The 19,050-nt window shown below is 56.2% G+C and overlaps 1 protein-coding gene across 6 annotated transcripts in view; it reads left to right on the top strand.

Annotated features, from left to right (window-relative positions):
• Nucleotides 1-19,050, top strand: part of SYTL3 (synaptotagmin like 3) — a 44,668-nt gene that overhangs the window by 1,023 nt on the left and 24,595 nt on the right. For all 6 annotated transcript variants that reach the window (XM_081094788.1, XM_081094783.1, XM_081094784.1 and 3 more), the window contains exons 2-4: nucleotides 3,759-4,315; nucleotides 6,049-6,267; nucleotides 12,417-12,481. In XM_081094788.1, the coding sequence (XP_080950914.1) occupies nucleotides 4,206-4,315; nucleotides 6,049-6,267; nucleotides 12,417-12,481 (394 nt within the window). In that variant the 5' untranslated portion in view covers nucleotides 3,759-4,205. The remainder of the gene's footprint in view (nucleotides 1-3,758; nucleotides 4,316-6,048; nucleotides 6,268-12,416; nucleotides 12,482-19,050) is intronic.

Raw genomic sequence — 19,050 nt, forward strand, 5'->3', positions numbered from 1 at the left:
CCTGTGTCAGTGTTTTACTCGGATTTGGGGGGGCGGGGGGAGCGGGAGGGGCAAGACACCCCCCTGCCTGGGAAGAGAAAGCAGGATCAGCAGTGCACTGTGCGGGCTTTCAGAGGAAATTCCCTTCTCAGCTTGGGTGGGTGTCGAGTTTTCTAGATTTAAGCCCATGTACACGCAACCTCACGTGTAACGGGTGGAGTTTTGAGGGACCGCAGTTACACAGCTTGTGGGAAGTTCTTCAAGAAAAGGAATACAGAACTAGGTGCCAGGCCTTGGACAGGGCGTGCGGGTGAGGGGCGCCAGGGCTGGCGCTCACGGGCTTGCGGAATACCCACCTCTGATGAAGTAACAGCAGAGCAAAGGAATTCATCAGCGCACGTGTCCGTTTCGGGTCAGACTTTGTGATGGGCGCACACGCCTGTCGTCTTGCCTTTGCAAAAACGAATCTGTCCCGTGTGCAAGTCTGGGCCCAGGTGGGTGGGAGCCGCAGAGAGAAAGCTGCTCTCCATTCACCTCCTTCCTTGGGTGACGCCACCTTCAGGCGGTCACGGCCTCCGGGAAGGATAAACACATGCCAAAAAGACACGGGTGGCGTTTTCCGTGGCCCTTCCAGGTCACCTTGGCCCCCAGCCTCCCCCTGCGCCAGGCTGCCTTCTCAGCGGTGCAGCTGCTCCAGGAAATGGCTGTGGCCAAGCCCCCGAGTGGCCTGCGCTGAGGCTGTGGCTTTGGGGCTCTGAGAACGTGCTGTCATTTCCCCTGCAAGCGGGGCAGCGATGACGCTCCTGCTCGCTCCTGTTCACACGTTCACAGGCCACACCCGCCCCCCCTCCGCCATGCGCCACATTTCCACCCTACAGGTCGAGTCCCTCCCTCACCGCAGGGAGGAGTCTTTCTGTCCTTTGATTTCAGGGCCAGCTGCTCAGAGCTGGCAGGTAGGTGGGAGAAATGGGGGGGGGGGGGGGCGGGGGGTGCGTTGCAGCCTGCAGGTAGATGGTTGGCTTTCCCATCCTTTCTCCCCCCAGTCTCTCATTTCCGGTACTCCCTCCACCGCCCCCCCTCGCCCCCAGCTCTGTCAGGTCTAAAAGCCAAAGGCAAGAGCACTTTGCTCTTAGGTGGAGGAAAGCAAGCAAGCACATGACTGGCAAAGTGGCCCTGCACACCCTCCCCCGGAAGCCCCCCTGACCCCCGCCCCCGCACCTCCACTGTCCGGTGGAGAGCACCTGCCTCCCTGTGAGCACCCCTTCTCTGTGGAGGTCGTGGCTTTTATACTCACCCTGCGTATTGTCGCTTGTTTTCTGGCTGCAACGTGAACTTTTTTTTAATATATATTTTTATTGATTTCAGAGAGGAAGGGAGAGGGAGAGAAAAACATCAGCGATGAGAGGGCGTCATCGATCGGCTGCCTCCTGCACGCCCCACATTTGGGGATCTAGTCCACAACCCGGGCCTGTGCCCTGACCGGGAATGGAACCGTGACCTCCTGGTGCACAGGTCGTGGAATGTGAACTTCCTGAATGCGGACACTGGGTCTTGTTTCTTGTGGATCCTCACTGCCACGTGCTTGGCAGAGAGCAGGCTGATAAAGTCGGGCTGTTGGGCTGATGGACTAAACCCCGTGCTTGTCCGGATGCCCCTGTTCCACTGGGCCCGGCAGGACTGCACACGGACAAAACGGAAATGCAGGGATTGAAGGACATGCTGGCTGAGGGGGCACCCCACCCCCACCCCCGCGGCCTGCATCCCTGTCAATCCCAGACAAAGGAGTGGCTCCTTGCTGAAGGGAAAGGGAAGACAGGCCGAGGGGAATCCTCCTGCGTCCTCCTTGCTTTGCTCCAGCTGTTGGAGCGAAGGGCTGGGCCCTGGTGATCCTGGATTCGTGTTGGAGCCAGACTGACGGCCAGATCTCCGCGGAGATGGCGGGTTTGGTGTAAATGCATCTCCCCGCGGCTGGGGACTCTTTCCTTCTGAGTGGTGCCCGGATGTAGGGGTCACTTCATTGGTGTTGAATTTCTTTGCCACTCAAAGTATTTTATTTTATGCATTTAAATATGGACGGTTACCCATCTTTCAATATAAAGATTTAAAGGAACAAAGGTTAGGAATTGCTGGGGTCCAACCCCAGCAGGTCTAGGGGTCCCCAAAGGTGTGGACGGAGTCGGCGAAGAAGGAATGACACGGAGACAGCGTTCAGTTGATCAGCAGCCTAGCCAGGATCTCTAGCCAAGTTCTGGTCAGGATCTCCAGCCAAGTTCTGTGTCCATGTTCTCTTGCTAGGTTCTCCAGCCGGGTTCTCCAGGTTCTCCAGCCAGGTTCTGTAGCCATGTTCCCTCGCTAGGTTCTCCAGCCAGGTTCTATCCAGGTTCTCCTGCCAAGTTCTGTTGCCAGGTTCTGTCCAGGTTCTGTTGCCATGTTCTCTCGCTAGGTTTCCCAGCCAGGTTCTGTCCAGGTTCTCCTACCAGGTTCTCTCGCTAGGTTCTGTCTCTAGGTTCTGTGGCCAGTTTCTGTCCAGGATCTTTTGCCATGCTCTCTCCAGCGAAGTTCTTCTGTCTCTAGGTTCTGTGTAGGCTCTGTGTCTAGGTTCTGTGTTCTAAGTTCTGTCTCTAGGTTCTGTGTCCTGTTGTCTTGTTACATCTGTATTTATACCAGTTGATTCCAATCCTATCAATCTCTATTCCAAAGGTTAGTGTGTTTCTTATCTCCATTCTAGGGAGTAAAGATTATGTAGCTTAAGCATGATTGTTTGTAGTTAAAGTGATTAATTACCTGCCTAGCACTTAGTTAAGGGGTTTTATTCCCTCCCTAACTTCAGGGGAAAATCCCTACCTGGGGAAACAACCTTTCTCAGAGAGGTGACCTTGGTTAAAACACATAGTGCCAAGAAGGTGAGCAAACATATTAAGAACAGTATGCCATATATGCCAGGTCCCTTGAAACGGCAAGGATGGACCGGCTCCTGGCAAGGAATCACTGCTTAAAGAGACTGATCCCTTGGGCGTATTCACTGCTCACCCACCAATTCATATGGATTGTAAGGACTAGGGTGTGGGTTTCTGTAGAAGGCTGACAGGGGGAGTTTAGCTTCTCAAGCATTCGAAGGAAGTGTTATCACTAAGGAATTCATGTAGATCTGATAACGAAACGGCATTGTAGAAAGTGCATTGACTCCGTGGGCTACACTCTCTGCATTTCATTACTACGCATCTGTCCAGTGTCTCATCCATTCACAGCCTCCTCCTTGGTTGGGGGGAGGGACAGGCTGAAGGGGATGGCTGCCCAAGGCCACTGATTAGGAACAGACGTAGGAACAATGTAGGCAGAGCCTTTCGACTGGCAGTAGCAGAAGCAGGACCCCATCGTGGGCAGCTGGTGAAACCACTGAGGCCCGTGCATGATGGATGGGTTGAGGCTGTGGTGACGTCTCTTCAGGCCTCCCTAATTGGTTACTCTTTTTTGAGTTCTGAAGTTAATTGTAAAAAGAACAGCTGGCATCGAGGACATTCTCTGCTAAAGTGTTTTCAGTGGGGAGGTTGGTATTGAACACAGACCTTTCGCACCTCTAATGGCAGAAGAGGCGGAAGTCAGACTAGAAAGAGTCAAGTTTGGGAACTGGAGGCCTTTAGAAACACGAGGCCAACTTAGTAAAATTTAAAACCTTCCGACATCACCAGGGCAGACAACGCAAAGGGCTCCCCGTGTGTGGAGGCGAGGCTGCAGGGATGCAGGCCGGGCGCCCTGACCTGCTTTTATTCTCTCCCCAGGCGCTGAGCCAGCTGGCTTTCTGCTGTCCTTCCTGGCGACCGGCAGATGTTTGAAGGGGACAGTTTGCCTCTGAGTCACTGACCGTCTCCCTGCTGCTATTTAAACCCCTCAGATTGGAGATAGGCCTGCTCCGCAGGAGTTATCTGGGTGCTGGGCCCGTGCCTCGCGTAGAGCCCGCTGGCAAGACCTCAGAGGAAGACACGCTCTTGTCTCGGACGGACGCCAGAGGCTGCGGCTGGTGAGAGCAGAGCGCCCGGTGGCCGGTGGCCGGCTCTGTCCCGGAGTGCGGCAGGGAGAGGGGAGAAGCAGAGCCACACGCAGAGGCCGGGGAACGGGAGCGGGAGCGCTTTCGGGAACCGGGGCTGCTGGACGCGGCCCCTCCGCGCTGCGCGACGGGCGCTGGGCCATGGAGTGAAACGTCACCCTGTCCCAGAAGCGACAGCGAAATGGCCCAAGAAGTCAGTCTGGACTCCCTGCAGGAGCTGGAGCAGGAGGCGGTCCTCCGGGTGCTGCACCGGGACCGGGCGGTGCAGAGCATCGAGGAGGAGCGGGTCCGGTACGTGCCCTGGATGGGGGGGCCGTTGGGGTGGTGGCTTTTCCTGCTGGGAGCTGCCCCCGGGACATGGCATATGGCTCCTCGCTGCCTGCAGCCTCTGGTCTGACAAGTGCCCCTGGGCAGGGGGGCGGGCAGGGGGCAGGAGGCGGGATCACCTTTACTTAAGCTGCTTTTGTTACTCACTCAATGTATCCCTTTTTGGGGATACATTTGCAGGAATAACTCTAGGGAAGCTGACAGGCTTCCAGCATCCCTGGGGGCAAGCCCCCTGGTTAAAGGTTTTCCTAAATTATTTTCCGTGGCACCTGAAGGCACAGCAAATCTGCTGGAATCCATTCCTGCCTTTTTTTCTTTCTTTTCTTCTTCTTCTTTTTTTTTTCTTCTCACTTTGGCTGTGAGGAAAGGAGGAGGATGTGGAACCCAAACCTGCTTGGCCTGTTCCCGCCCGTGGGCACGTCTTTCCTCCGTCTTTGTGCCAGGAGCTGGTCCATCCTTGCTGTTTCAAGGGACCTGGCATATATGGCATACTGTTCTCAATATGTTTGCTCACCTTCTTGGCACTATGTGTTTTGGCTGGAGATCCGATCTTTGCAGAGCTGTTTGCTGTCAGCTAACATTTACTGAAGCAGAACTGGGTGTTTCAGAGCAGTGTCCATGTCAGCTATCCAGCCCCCCCTTCAAGTGGGTTGGGAGGCCAACTGGACGCCGATGCTCTGTCTGTCCGCGTCTGTGGGGATGTGAGGTCCAGGAGAGCAGTGAAGGGCGGGGCTGTGGGCCGGGCTGGGCTCTCAGGGTTTGCCAAGGAGAACACCCGCCCAGAGCACACCTGCGGGCACCGCGTGCCTGAGGGAGGAGGGAGACTTCCTGGACACCTGGAAGGTGCAGTGCGCTTTGTCTATCCCCACCTGCTATCCCCAGACTCTCTAAAAGGACTCCCTTCCTAATGCTAAGAAATGCAGCAGGCTGAGCACGGGGTGAAAGATCTCTCCGTGATTAGACCAGCGGTCGCCAGCCTTTCAGAGCACACGGACCCCTGGTTGGCGACCCCTGATGAGGAGCATCGCTTTGGGTATCAGTGAAGAACGTGTACCTGGGGCCAGGTACCTGAGGCTGCCGATTCTGGGGAAAGCCTGAAAGTGGGGTGTAAGCGTGTGCTTGGAATTGGCTTCTCTCTTCTAAAAGCAGGTCACAGGGATATTTCAGAAAGAGTGTCCTGAGGTCCAGCGAGATAGCCCTTTGCCCTGGGGCTGCTGCCTAGGGGCTTGGCCACCGCGAGTGGGCAGTGTCCAAGCAGAGCATCCGTTAAGCCATCTCAGCCGACGGATGGCAGTCGCAGGCGTGCCTGTTGCGTTACAGAGCTTCCGTGCCTTGCACATAGATTGTCATCCTCTGCGCGTTGTTTTTCCCTCTCCTCTCTGTTCCTGCCTATCATTTTAATGCCCTTTGGGCACGAAAGGATAAACCCAGAGCAATGAGCAGCTCGCTCCTCTGTGCCAGGCCTCTCCCTGATGCTTTGCCCTTCACCCTCCCAGCAGCCCTGGGGTAAGGTTTCCCCGTCCGTTTCACAGCTGAGAAACCCCCTGAGCCTCGGATGGGCCATGGAGGGGCCCAGGGCATGGGTGGCAAGCCCTTGTCCCTTGCCGTGGGGGCGCTGTCGGGGCCCTGGCCGCGGGGAGGGTGTCTGGCCTCTGCCGCCCGCTCTGTGGGATCTGATGGAACTCTCTGGGCCACAGGAAGCTGAAGGCGCACCTGCAGCATCTCTGGTGGAAAGGCGGGAAGAGCCCAGGCCAGGGGCACCAGGAGAAGGCGTGTGCCCACTGCCGGCGGGCGCTGGGGCTGCTGCTGGACCGGGGCGCCGTGTGCCAGGGCTGCAGCCACTGCGTGTGTTCCAGGTGCCGCGTGTTCCTGAGCAGGACCCGCCTCTGGAGGTGCACCGTGTGCTACGAGGGCAGGTGAGGATGGGGGAGTCCTGGGCGGTGGCCCGAGACAAGCCTCAAGTGCAGTGGGCAGATGTTTGCAGAGCAGACTTCTGAGACTTGGAGGTCACCGTAATTCAAAATCCATTGGATTTCCCTGGCGGGTGGCTCGGTTCATTGGAGTGTTGTCCCGTGCACTGAAGGGCTGTGGGTTCGAATCCCTGTCCGGGCACATACCGAGGTTGCAGACTTGATCCCCAGTTGGGGCTCGTAAGGAGGCAACCCATCCATGTTTCTCTCCCTCTTCTCTCTCTCTCATCACTAAAAACGTATCTTCTGGTGAGGATTAAAAAAAAAAAAAGAAACGGGCATGCTTTCCATTCGTGATGGACTGAATCTCATGTATTTTAATCTTTTGGTGGTGTGAGGTTTTAAGCATTTTTTTTTTTTATCAGGGAATTGGTATTTTTGAACTGTCCATTTTGAAAATGGTAAACATGTTGGGCTTGGGCTCCCACTGTTCCAAGCAAGAATGGGTTGTCCGTGGGTCCTTGCACCCCCACGGGAGTGTTTCTGGTGGCTGGGGACAGCGTGCACCAGGCCGCCACAGGACTTGTGGGGAGGGAGTGGTCTGCCCTGAGCCCGGGGCGGAGCCGGCGGCCCGGAGACCCGAGACCAGTTCTCGCTCCGCAGTCGCCAGCCCGCTCGCTCAGTGTGAATGCAGCGGCCGGATTCCCGCTCCCCTAACTCAGGAGGGCTGCTTTTGGGGAGCCCTGGCACGAATCTCCCTAAATTTCCAGTCCCTTCGCAAGGCCTGATGCATTTCAGTCGCTCACCCAGAGGAAAGTGCAGCCGTCCCACCCGATGTCTGTGGTCCTGAGCGGCCTGCCTTCCGTCTCCAGCACCGACTCCTACCAGACCCACCTCCTCGCATCTCAGGTCTCCCGGGCTCGTGGGAGCCAAGCCCTCGGGCTTTCCTGGGCTTGAGAGGAAGGAGCAGAATCACTGCGGCCGCCGGCCACACCTGTGCTCGCTCCTGCAGGCCTGGGCCCTCAGAAGGGTGGGTGGCAATTAATTCTAAAAATGTCTCCAGAGATCGAACGCTCTTCCTCCGTTTTAATCAGCCACAGACACTGAGGCCTAACGAGAAACACGGCGTGGTAAGGCATTCGGTTCTTCAGCAATTTTCTCCTAAAAGTGAACTAGAAGCAAAAAGTCAAAACGGGGGGACGGGGCTGAGCGGCCGCCCAGGCGCTGGCCGTGTTGAAATCTCGGCCCCAGCGTCGGGCCCTGGTGTTGAAACTCTGCCCTCTAAGGATGCCAAGTGTGATTTCTGTAACCCCAGCTTCCTTCTTTTGAAATGAAGATGTTTTTCAAAACACCTAAGATAATTGCATTGCCCTGTGTGAACCGACACAGGTCCCGGACGGGAGAGCTAACTCATTTCTAACATCTGTACCCCCGCCCCTTTCTCTTTGCTTCTTCAAAACCCTCTGCTCTTGCTCTGGTTGGTCCACTCTGGGCTGCTGTCCTCTCTCTCTCTCTTTTTTTAATCCTCACCTGAGGCTATGCTTTTCAATAAGAGAGAGAGGAAGGGAGAGGAAGAGAGAAAGAGAAGCATCGATGTGAGAGAGAAACATCAATCGGTTGCCACAACCCGCAACCCGGGTACGAGCCCTGACTGGGAATCAAACCCACAGCCCTTTGGTGCACGGGATGGCCCTCTAACCACTGGACAACACCGGCCAGGGCATGGCCACACAAAGAGAAGGCCTGGTAGCCCTTTAGAACATTTGACATTCGTAACTGAACGGGGGCCTGGAGGCGGGTTTGCGCCCCGTCTGTTTCCCGTGTCTGCTTCTTCCTCGGCCTGAGTCCTGCTCCCCGAGAACCAGGGGGCCTGTGGGCACCGCACGAGGGGCATCGCGTTTTCAAACCAAGGAAGGAGAAGCTCTGGGACCTCAATTACAAAGAAGCAGCAGCAAACCCAGCTCGCAGGTAATGCAGCCAGTGCAGGCGAGGGCCGGCCTGGCTGGGGGGCGTCCGGGGCAGCGAGGACCCCGCCTTCAGGGCAGGTGTCCTCAGGGGACCGCGGAGCAGCCCTGGCTGCAGCGCTGCCGGGAGAGGCCAGGATGAGAAGGACGGACACAGTCGGGAGAGGAGACACATGGGCGTGACAAGGACCGCCCACCACTGCGAGGGCGGGCGAAGCGCTCCTTGTCCTTGGCGCCGACTGTCGGTCTTAAACCCGGAGGCGGTCTCCTGGGGCAGCCACTGCTGTGATCCTGTGTTCCAGGTGAGGGCACAGGGGCTTGGAGACACCAGATAGTTGGCCCATGGCCATGAGGTCAGAAAGACTGGGACCCGGTCTCCCCGTCCCATCCCCTCCTGCCTCCGCCCTCTCCTGTCTGCTGGGAGCTCCCCCTCGAGGGCAGAGTCTTCAGAGCCGCCCAGAGAGCTGGGCTCGGGGACATACGGGCTTTGCCGGAGGAAAACCAGGAGAAGGGGCTGTGGGGCCAGGCGGGCTCGGGAGGGGAGATAAGGTAACAGGCCACGTGAAAGTCCTGGTAGTGAAACCAGACGCGAGGCGATGAGGCTGGTGGCGGTGGTGATGACAGACAGCCCGGCCGGTGTGGCTCAGTGGTTGAGCATCGACCTATGAACCAGGAGGTCATGGTTCGAGTCCCAGTCAGGGCACAGGCCCGGGTTGCGGGCTCGATCCTCAGTAGGGGGCGCGCAGGAGGCAGCCACTCGATGATCCTCTCTTATCATTGATGTTTCTGTCTCTCCCTCTCCTCCTCTCTAAAATCAATAAAAACATTAAAAAGAGAGAGGCCCTGACTAGTTTGGCTCAGTGGATAGAGTGTCGGCCTGCGGACTCAAGGGTCCCGGGTTCGATTCCAGTCAAGGGCATGTACCTTGGTTGCGAGCACATCCCCAGTGGGGAGTGTGCAGGAGGCAGCTGATTGATGTTTCTCTCTCATCGATGTTTCTAACCCTCTATCCCTCTCCCTTCTTCTCTGTAAAAAATCATTAAAATATATTTTAAAAAAAATAAAAGAGAGAGAGAGAATGTGACAGACAGTTCAACAAAGGGGTGGTGGAAATGAGTTATGGGGGATAAAAGCAGGAACCACACCGCCATGGCCAGCAGGCTGCGACAGCCCAAGACCTTGTTTCGTTGGCCTTGAATGCCTAATACTTATCATCTCCATGTGGAAACGGTGTGTGGGTTCTCCGATTGGCCACAGCGCCCACCCCTCCCTGCGGCCTCACACCCCGCCCGCTCTCCTCACTTCCAGCTGCTGCCGGGGCCGAGCGTGTGAGCGGCCGGCACGTCCGAGGGCACGATGCACGGGAGACCTCAGGCCGCTGTCTCAGGCTCCCCCGGTGCAGGTCCCACCTGATCCCTCCGGTTCCCGGGAGCCCCTGCCCACGTGGGATGTCATTCACTCCCCAACCCACACGCACTTCCGGGCCCCGCCACGGGCCTCCATCATGCTTGGGGCTGTGCCTATCAGCTCTCCGAGGCCAAGTGGGGGAGAGTTATCAATGCTTCGCACCAAGTGGCGGCGGCCTGATGAAGCCGTTTCTTTATCTTCATCTCGACGTCCTCACTCCGCTCCCGGTTACCTAGGAGTTAATCGCCGCGATCAGTCTGTTTTCCTGTGAGAACGTTGAAATCAGATCGCCTGGGCTGGTGCAGAAACCTCACTTGTGCTGTGTTAGTAAAAGCCATCTTAGACGCAAGAAGTGAAATGATTTTCGCGGAAAGCATGCGGGACCACGTTAGCTGGGACTCGCCCAGCAGCTGGACAGGCTGGCGAAGCAGTTGGTTGAGCTCAGGTTCACAGGGAGCTCCTTCCCTGGGAGTTCGGCAGCTTGTCGGTCTGACGAGCCAGGGGCTGGAGGCTGCTTTGCCATCAGGGCACTGGGGGGAGCGGAGGCCACGCGGGAATGTGCTGCTTTAGCCGCTTGAGGAACCCTGACTGCACAGGGCAGCTCCCACCTCTGCCCGTTGAGTGGAGCCACCCAGGGTCATCACGCTGACGTTTCTGGAGCAGGAAGTAGGGACAGTGTCGCCTCCTTCCGCTGTGACTGACCGGCCCCCTGCCGGCTGGCAGTGACAGGTCAGACCTCTCGGGGTTGTCCGGTGAGCGCCTGTGCTGGAATTAGCAGAGCGCTTCCCAGCAGCTGCTTCGCAGGGCTCATGCAGTGACAGCGACCGCACAGCTCCGGGCCCCCCAGGAGTTGATGAGGGGCGTCTAGGCACCGGCGCTCGCGGTCATAATCACAGTGACCTGGATGCAGTGAGTGGAAAGGCCAGACCCCGAAAGAACTCAGGTCTCCTGGCCCTCTGTCTCCCAGCCCCCCGCCCCCCCCCACCCCCCGCCCCCCGCCCCCCCGCCCCCCTAGATCTTACTTAAACCTTGCGTACTTATTGATTGACTTGAGAAGTTTTAAGGAAGCAAGTCATGGTTCTGTTCAAGAAACGTAAAGGCGTTAGCCCGTTGCTGAGCTCAGAAACTGTTCCGAGAAGCTTCGTGGACACACTCTGGTCCGCCATCTGGGATGAGCAGGAAGTCCTCCTTCGGTTCCTGCGACGCGGGCTTCCCCGTGGGGCCCTGACCAGGACAGAGACGCCAGGGCTGCTCACCTCGGTCTCAGGCCGTGAGTAGCAGCATTTATAAGCCTTACCCTAAGGAACCCACTGGTGTTCACATATGGCTAAAAAGAACCGAATGAGAACAACCGTCAGTAAGTGCTTTACAGAAGGGAATTGGCCGCGAGTGGAAGCTTCCATGTTTCTTACGTAAGCAAGGAATTGGCGGGGTTTGTGCACATTCTTTTAAGGGTGTGAGCGATTTACAGCTTCTGTGCATTGCCTCTCTACATCCTCAGAGGACGTGAACAGTTCTACCGTCCGGGGCACTGAGAGGTCGAAGGTGGTTTCTCCAGAAATTTGGAAACTGTCAAGAGTAAAGCACGCTTGGGGCGTGAGTTCCAGGCACTGAGCACAGGAGCGGCTCCCCGTGCGCGTCTCCATGTGGCCGAGACGGGGAGTTGCAGCCCAGGGAGCACTGCAGGCCAGCTGGCCAAGGAGCCACTGCCCCGGGCTCAGGTGCTCCGCCGGCCCCAGGCCCCCAGCCGCCATCGAAGCACAGTGATCCCACATCCCAGACTGCGGGGCCTGCGGGGCCTTCTCTGTTGGCTCTTGGTAAATGTTGTGGTAACTCAGGTTCACCCTAAACGAGGTGAAGTGACCCCTGGATGATCTTCCTCCCAGCGAAGAGGCCGCATGGAATGCTTTTCCTAGCTTTTCCTCATGCTGTTGCTTTCCGCCATAAATGCGATACATTCTCTCCTTTTCCCCTCCCCTCCCCTCCCCTCCCCTCCCCTCCCCTCCCCTCCCCTCCCCTCCCCTCCCCTCCTCTCCTCTCCTCTCCTCTCCTCTCCTCCTGCCCTTCTTCTCCTCTCCTTCCCTCCATCCCTCTCTCCCTTCCTTCCTTCCTCACCCAAGGATATTTTTCCCATTGATTTTTAGAGAGAGTGGAAGGGAGGGAAGGAGATGGAGGAGGAGAGAAATATTGATGTGAGAGAGACACATAGATTGGTTGCCTCTCACATGCACCCCAACGGGGGACCAGGAATCAAACCTGCAACCCAGGCATGTGCCCTTGACCAGGAATCAAACCTGTGACCCTTCGGCGTGCACGCCAGTGTTCTAACCACCAAACAATACTGGCCAAGGCTCCTTGATTTTTTAAAAATTATTTTGGAGCAACGTTGGTCAATATATTACTAGTATATAAATTTCAGGTGTACAGCTTTATAATACAACATCTGTATACTCGATCAATCAAATTGATTATTTCGATGGCAATTTTGTTTCCCCTTGTACATTTATTCAGAAAACGCGAAGTACTTACCGTGTGTTGGGCCCATGAACAGGTTGAGGTGTATGTGTTACATGCACATATTACACAGACGGTAAAACACGCCCACGCACAGACCCCACCCTGCGGCCACTGGTCACACGCTGAGCTCTCTGGGAGAGCGGCAGGGTCAGGGGCTGGGCCGCAGGTCTGAACCCCGAGGCCCTTGGCCAGACTGATACCGTGTGACCCCCCACCTCCCTGTGAGGGGCCACTTCCCAGCCGACGCTCCTTCTGTTTGCTTTCCAGAAACGTGAGGATAAAATCCGGAGAATGGTTCTTTGAGGAACGGGCCAAGAAATTTCCAACTGAAGGTAAACGCGCTCAAAATCTTTACTAAATTAAAAATGATAAATTCCTCGTTTTAAAATATGGGGTTTAAAGCTTTTGAATGGAAACAACTCCACAGAGCGAGGTGACAGCATCACCCCCGTCCTCCTGGTGCTCCTGTTGGCGGTTTCCTGCCTCTGCCCTGCCCGCCCCCATGTGCCCACCTTGGGTCGCGGTGTTTGCCTCACTGCCCCGTGTCCCAGGAGTCTCCCCGACGCCCAGCTCCTGGGAGCCAGGCCTCCCTCCTCCGCACGTGTCCCCGGAATCGCCGGGAGCGCCTTCGATCGGGTCCATGTGTGCGCACTTTCCTCGCTCTCCGCACGCAGAACCTGTCCCGTGAGCCCCTCGCGGCCCGAGCACAAAACCTCGTTCCGGATACAAAACCTTGACCGACACGATTGCGTGAATCGCTGGAGAGCACGGCGTGGGTGGGTTAGAACTGAGCAGACGCGGATGTGATGAAGTCACCTGCCACGACCGTGGGGTGGGAGGGAGGGAGTAGCTGGTCTGTGTCTTGTGGACCAGGCATGTCTTATAAAACAGTCGCAAAGTCCACGTGACGGTGTGATCAGCAGCTGGGACCCGAACCCGTGGTGAGAATGGCAGTGCCGTGGTTACGGAGGCGCCATGCCGGAGGGTGGCAGCGGGGCAGAGAAGGGAGTACCTACGGGGGCCCGCGGGCCAGGCATCGCCCCCCTGCGCCTGAGCGATGGCGCCCCCCCCCCCCCAGGCGCTGTGTCAGGGCGGAACCTGCACTGGCCCAGTGGGAACGGGGTGCTGGAAACACTTTTTCTTTTTCCTGGAAAAGTGATGGTTTGAGGTGGAGAAATAAGCTGCTTGTTTCTGTGCGTGACGTTCTCCCCTGGGCTCCACTCCCGACTCTTCTTGTCAAGACCCAAGGGTGCTTCCGCCGAGCGTGTTAGGATCGGGCGGGGGACACCTCTAACGGGAGCTCGAGGAGCTCGAGAAGCCGACGCGGCCAGTGTGAGTCCCTCCAGCCCAGGGTTCTCAACCCTTTCCCGCTGCCTCCTCTCTCCTGGCCCCAATGGCCTTGTCAACACTTTCCTTTAACTGCTCCCGGGCCAGGGGCCTGTGGCCCCAGATGTCCTGCTGGCCTGTTTACGGGCGGAGGCCGGGGGGCGGGGCGAGGCACACACCATGTGACGGCTGCGGTGTCCCTCCTGGAGCTTTGGCCTTGAACGCGGCGCTCGCCCCACCCGGAGCGTCACCCGCAGAGCAGGGGCAGCTGGACAGCCGTGCATCTGCCCAGCAGCTCGTGCTGTGGTTGTAGAGGTGTGAACGCGGCCCTGCGCAGCCCCCGCGCCCTCAGCAGAGGCAGAGAGCGAGGTGCCGGTTTACACCACGAGGGGCGTCGGACCCGGGCTCCCTTCTGTGCGCCCCTTGCCTTCGGCCGGGAGCACGCGGCGGCTCCAGTAGCATTATTCTTGCACACGCCTGGCTCCAGCGGAAGGCTCGCCTGGGCTGCAGGGGCGGCTTTCTCGGGGCTCAGGCACGCACCTGCCGGCCATCTCCCGCCGGGACCCCTCCACAGGGTTGCCGACCCCCGCGGCCAGGCGCCGGCTTCCAGCTGGTGACCCTAGAGAGACAAGACAGAGCGCCGCGGCACCTTCACAATGGTTTTAATGTGCTGGAACACAGGCAGCATTCAGCGTAGCATTTTAACCATGGTTAGGTGTACGGTTCAGTGACATTAAGTGCAGTCACACTGCTGTGCAACCATCACCGCCATCCGTCTCCAGAACTTTCCATCCTCCCACACCGACACTCTCGTGCCCATTAAGCAGTAACTCCTGTCCCCCAGCCCCTCCCCGAACCCCTGGAACCTCTCTCCTACTGTGTCCGTCTCTGTCGACATGGCTTGGCCTCAGAGCTCACCCCGTCATCGCTGCCCCATCCCAAGGTTGCACAGGCCAGCTCTCTGCAGGGCGGGGGGCAAGAATCACCACGTGAGACTGTCTGCAGGTCTCCATCTTGCTTTATAATTTAATTTAGCGTCAGCATGTCCCTGTGCTACCAAGACTTCTCCCAGCGTATGTTGACGGCCGGGATGCGCTCCCACGTGTTCAGCTGGGCCCCTCTGGTCAGCGAGCAGCCGTGCTCGGACTTTCCCGTCACAGATGACTCTGTGGTGGACGTCGGCGTCTCTGTCTGTGTCCGTCGGTGGCGTCTCAGAAGAATGACTGGGTGAAAGGCTTTGATGTTTTCCAAGTTCCCCTCTGGGCAGCGTGTGCCCGGGCGCCCCCTGGCGGGGCGCGTGAGCCGCCCTCTTAAGTCCTGTCCCTTGAGACACGATTTCAAATTACATTTGTGATTTTGTTCTGAATGTAAAGGTAATATGGATTCATTTTAAAAATGGAAAAATGGAGAAAAGCGTAAACAGTAACATTGAAAATACAGTGACTTCACCCGGAGAATTATTGTTGACATTTTGGTAGATATCATTTCTGTTCTTTGGTGAATATACGCGTCTACATTGGTGAGTATGTATGTACATTTTTAGGTAAAAATGATGAATAGAGGAAATTTTATATGAGCCAAACTAATATATCTTTGGGATCAAATTATCCATACAGACGTATTCTGATATCTCTCCACATAATATCATCATCACTGTTGTTGGATAGCTAGGGAATTTCCAGTTCTGCTGTCACATTTTTGGGAGTTTGTCATATTATTAAAGTCATAGTAAAGTGCAGTGAACACCCCTGGAGAGCGGTCTTCGGCACATCTCTGGAGAGTTCTAGAAACAGAAGGAAAGAAAGTGTTAGGAACACGTGCACCTCTGCCACCAGCAGGAATTACCCCTAAAAGCAAACAACTCTGTCAACACAGTGAAACCACTCCGGTGGCCCCCGTGCCCCCTGCTATTTCAGTTGGAGTCACCTAATTATCGGATGGGCCATTTCCGCTGCTTTGACTCCCGGTAGATGTTGAGGCTCTCAGCCCTTTTCAGCCGTGTACGCTGCACCGCGCACCTTTGTTGACATGCAGAAGTTTTTCTTGTTTGTGTTCCATCCTACCTGTTCCTGTAGAAGTTCTTTCTCTGCTTTTATGCGTAGAGACGTCTTCCTGGTCCTGTCATCGATACGGTAGCCACGCTTCTCTCCTAACCGTTATGAGCTCGTTTACATTTAAGTCTTCACCAGGCATCAGGGGCCTGATCTAATTGTTTCTGCCCATCACCAGTGTGCCCAGGAGTGTTTCCCAGTAGCCCCTTTCCCGCTGGTTTACAACCCAGGGCCAGTCATCGGCAGAGCTGAGCCCTGGGTTCCCGGGGCCTCGGTCCCGTGGACGCCACACTAATGCTGCCCTCGCCGCCTGCAACTCTTGGTCCTCTGTCCTAAACAGGTTTTCAGTTCTTGGAGGGCGGGAGCTGTGAGCAAATGTACATGAATGGGAAAGTAAGGATAGGTTGTTTGGAGATAAAATGTGATGCTCTGTGTGGTAGCTTCCATTGTCAGAATTAGCACCTAGTAGGCACCTAAAACTGAAAAGTCAGGGTTCTTTTCCTTTTTGGCACCCAGAAACCTAGAGCCAAATGTGAAGTCCAGTTGGAGTAATTCCATCATCATGCCGTACGCTTTTACTTACCTCTATTTTAATGATCTAATTGGATATGTGCCATTTACAATAATTGCTCCAAAAATGTCCCTGAAAGTAGGGAAGGTATAAGCAATAATCCACAGAAGAAGAATGAGGTGAACTGTGGCAGCTTGTTATGCTAATTCTCCAACCATTAAAAACATTCGGAAACAGGGAAACTGAGCCCCAATTCCTTATTTTGCAGGGAGATGGTACATCGAGCATTTAAACATTCTCCTTTCCTTCATTTCTTTTCTGATTGTAGACTGTTTTTCCCCTCTAAGGTTTTATAATCCAACATTTAGTGTTGTCTTTAAACAGTTCCTCACATGCCGTGGTCGTCATGGTTTCTCTGTGGTGCGTGAAGAGGTGGGAACGTCGGTGCTGGCCTGCACCCTGGTATTGTCCCCTCTGCCCCTCCACCCCTCCGCCACCAGGCACCTGGCAATCTGCACAGAAGGTGTTTGCTGGGGCTTCTGGGACCCTGGCTCCGGGATCAGCTCTGAACTATTTTCACCTCAAAGTTCCTGACTCGGTGGGACCAGGTGGGGCCCAAGAGTGTGTATTTCCCAAGTTCCCAAGTAATTGTTTCCACGCACTTCAAGTTTGAGAGCCCCCGGGAAAGTAGCAAAGCTAATGCGCAGGTACGATGGTCATTTTCTAGATCACTGGTACCCAGAAGCCTGCAACAAGACATTTATTCTAATCCCCTTGGTACTTGCTAAGCATATAGAGATAGTGCCCTCTTCTGGCTCCGTGCTGTAAATGCGTATATTTTACAGCCATGACGTTTTTATTGCTTAATATTTGAGCTTTAAAGCAGAAAAATGACAATATTGCCCCACTGGCGTGGCTCAGTGGTTGAGCATCGACCTATGAACCAGGAGGTCGCGGTGCGATTCCCGGTCAGGGCACATGCCCGGGTTGCAGGTGTCAGCAGGCGCAGGTGAGAGAGACTTTCTGCCAACAGGATGTCCACCTCTCACTGATGCTCGCGCTGTGGGAAGGCATCGGCTGTGAGTCATGGCTGTGCGCTCTCCTTTAACAAAAAGTGAACATTTAGTGCTTTTTAAGGAAATGGTGTGTAAGAAACACCTGAGGAATAGAAGAGAAAGAAACTGAAAATAAATGGCAAATCGGACAGAGCTCCTGGGCAGGCTTCTGAAATTCAGCACCAGGTTCCGATTCTGCAGGGCGGGGCCTGGGGCTCTGCATTGCCGGGGAGCGCCCCCGGGAGCTGGGGAGACCCCCTGGCCCCCTGCTGCTGGGGATACCCCCGGCTCACACCTGGGGAAGCAGGGACACGACATGCTAGGACCCGTCAGCCCAACCGGGCCCTCTGCCTGCTGTGTGTCCTGGGAGCTAAGCTAAAAATGGGTTTCACATTTTTAAATGGTCAAAAAGTCAAAAGAATATTCGTGACATAGGAAGTACGTGAAACTCAGTTTCAGTGTCCAGTTTTGTCAGATCCCAGACACACCACTCTTTCATATTGTCTGACTGCTGTCACAGGGCAGTTAAGTACTTGGAACAGAGACCCTACATGGCAGGGAACCTAAAATGTTTACTAGTTGACCTTTACAGAAGGGTGCACCCACCCTAGCCAGGGTTCTAAGTGGTTAGAGCGTCGGCCTGCAGGCTGAAGGGTCCCGGGTTCGATACTGGTCAATGGCACATGCCCAGGTTGTGGGCTCAATCCCCAGTAGAGGGTGTGCAGGAGGCAGCCGATCAATGATTCTCTCTCATCATTGATGTTTCTATCTCTCTTTCCCTCTCCCTTCCTCTCTGAAAAATCAATAAAAGTATTTTTTATTAAAAAAAATTAAAATACATTTAAAAAAGAAAAAAGAAAGCTTGCACCCAACTCATACATAGGCCAAGGGTGCAATAGCCAGCAGGGGGCAGCAGAGAGCTGTTTCCAGGCCAGTGTTGACCTCAGGTTGGGTAATTAGAAATGTGGCAGAGGGAGAGGAAGCTATGATATGGGCCTGCGGTAGAAATGCCTGGGCAATTAGCACGAGGTGAAGTGTGGGGGTAGGTAGGCGTGAGCAGGCAAGGCCCGGGGTAGGGAGGGCAGTCAGAAGCGGTTCTGTTGCTGGAGCAGAAAGACAAGGCCTGCAGGGTGTCGGCAAGCAGGCCGAGAGGTGAGGCCAGGCGGGTGTGGAGGCCCAGGGATGCTGTGCAGGGCTTGGCCTTCAGGAGGAGGCAGTAGGGAGCCACTGAGGGGCGCTAGGTGGTAGAGTGATGGCATCGCATCTGGGCGGACGGACTGTAACGCTGGTGGCTGTGCCCCCGGGATGCTGTTGCAGCAAACAGTCCAGGGTCCAGAGGATGAGGCAGAGCAGCCGCAGTGCAGGTGACAGCCCGACCGCGGGAGGGCTCCGCGCGCTGTGCCTGGGATCCGGGGCGTTGCTGTCTCTCTCCCTCTTGCCCATTCGCTCTCTGCTGTCACAGCCGCTGTGACGCCGGCCCTGGCCGGGACCTTTCCTCTCCGTGGCTCCTGCGGATGTGGCCTCGCCATTGCAGGCTGGCCTTGCTAGCTCGTTTCTGTCTCAGGGCGTGTGTCTTCATGGGGGAGGGCGCGCAGACTTCTGTTAGAATCTGGTGAGCACCATGAACCCCCGGGAAAAGTGCGCGGGCAGGGGGCCTGCATCTGAGATGCTGGCAGGGCCTGCGCCTCCCTGAGGCCCGCCCAGTGGAGGACCCAGCCCAGGGCTGCACGGTTCAGGGTCGGCTGGGGGTCAGGAGGCAGCTGACTGAATGTCAGACGCTGTCTGCCCCCCTCCCAAAGGCCTCCCTGCCCACCCTGCTCCTCTCTCCACCTGCCCTTCCTGCTGTCTTACGGAGAGGATTTGAATACGTGCCGTTCTTTGGAACGCTCAGGACGGGAGCTGCACGGACTCCTGGACGGCAGGCGGTGGCTCTGCTGGTGTCAGGCTGCCTCCCGGCC

The sequence above is a fragment of the Myotis nattereri genome (genome assembly GCF_964212035.1).
Source record: "Myotis nattereri genome assembly, chromosome: 6".
Lineage (NCBI taxonomy): Eukaryota > Metazoa > Chordata > Mammalia > Chiroptera > Vespertilionidae > Myotis > Myotis nattereri.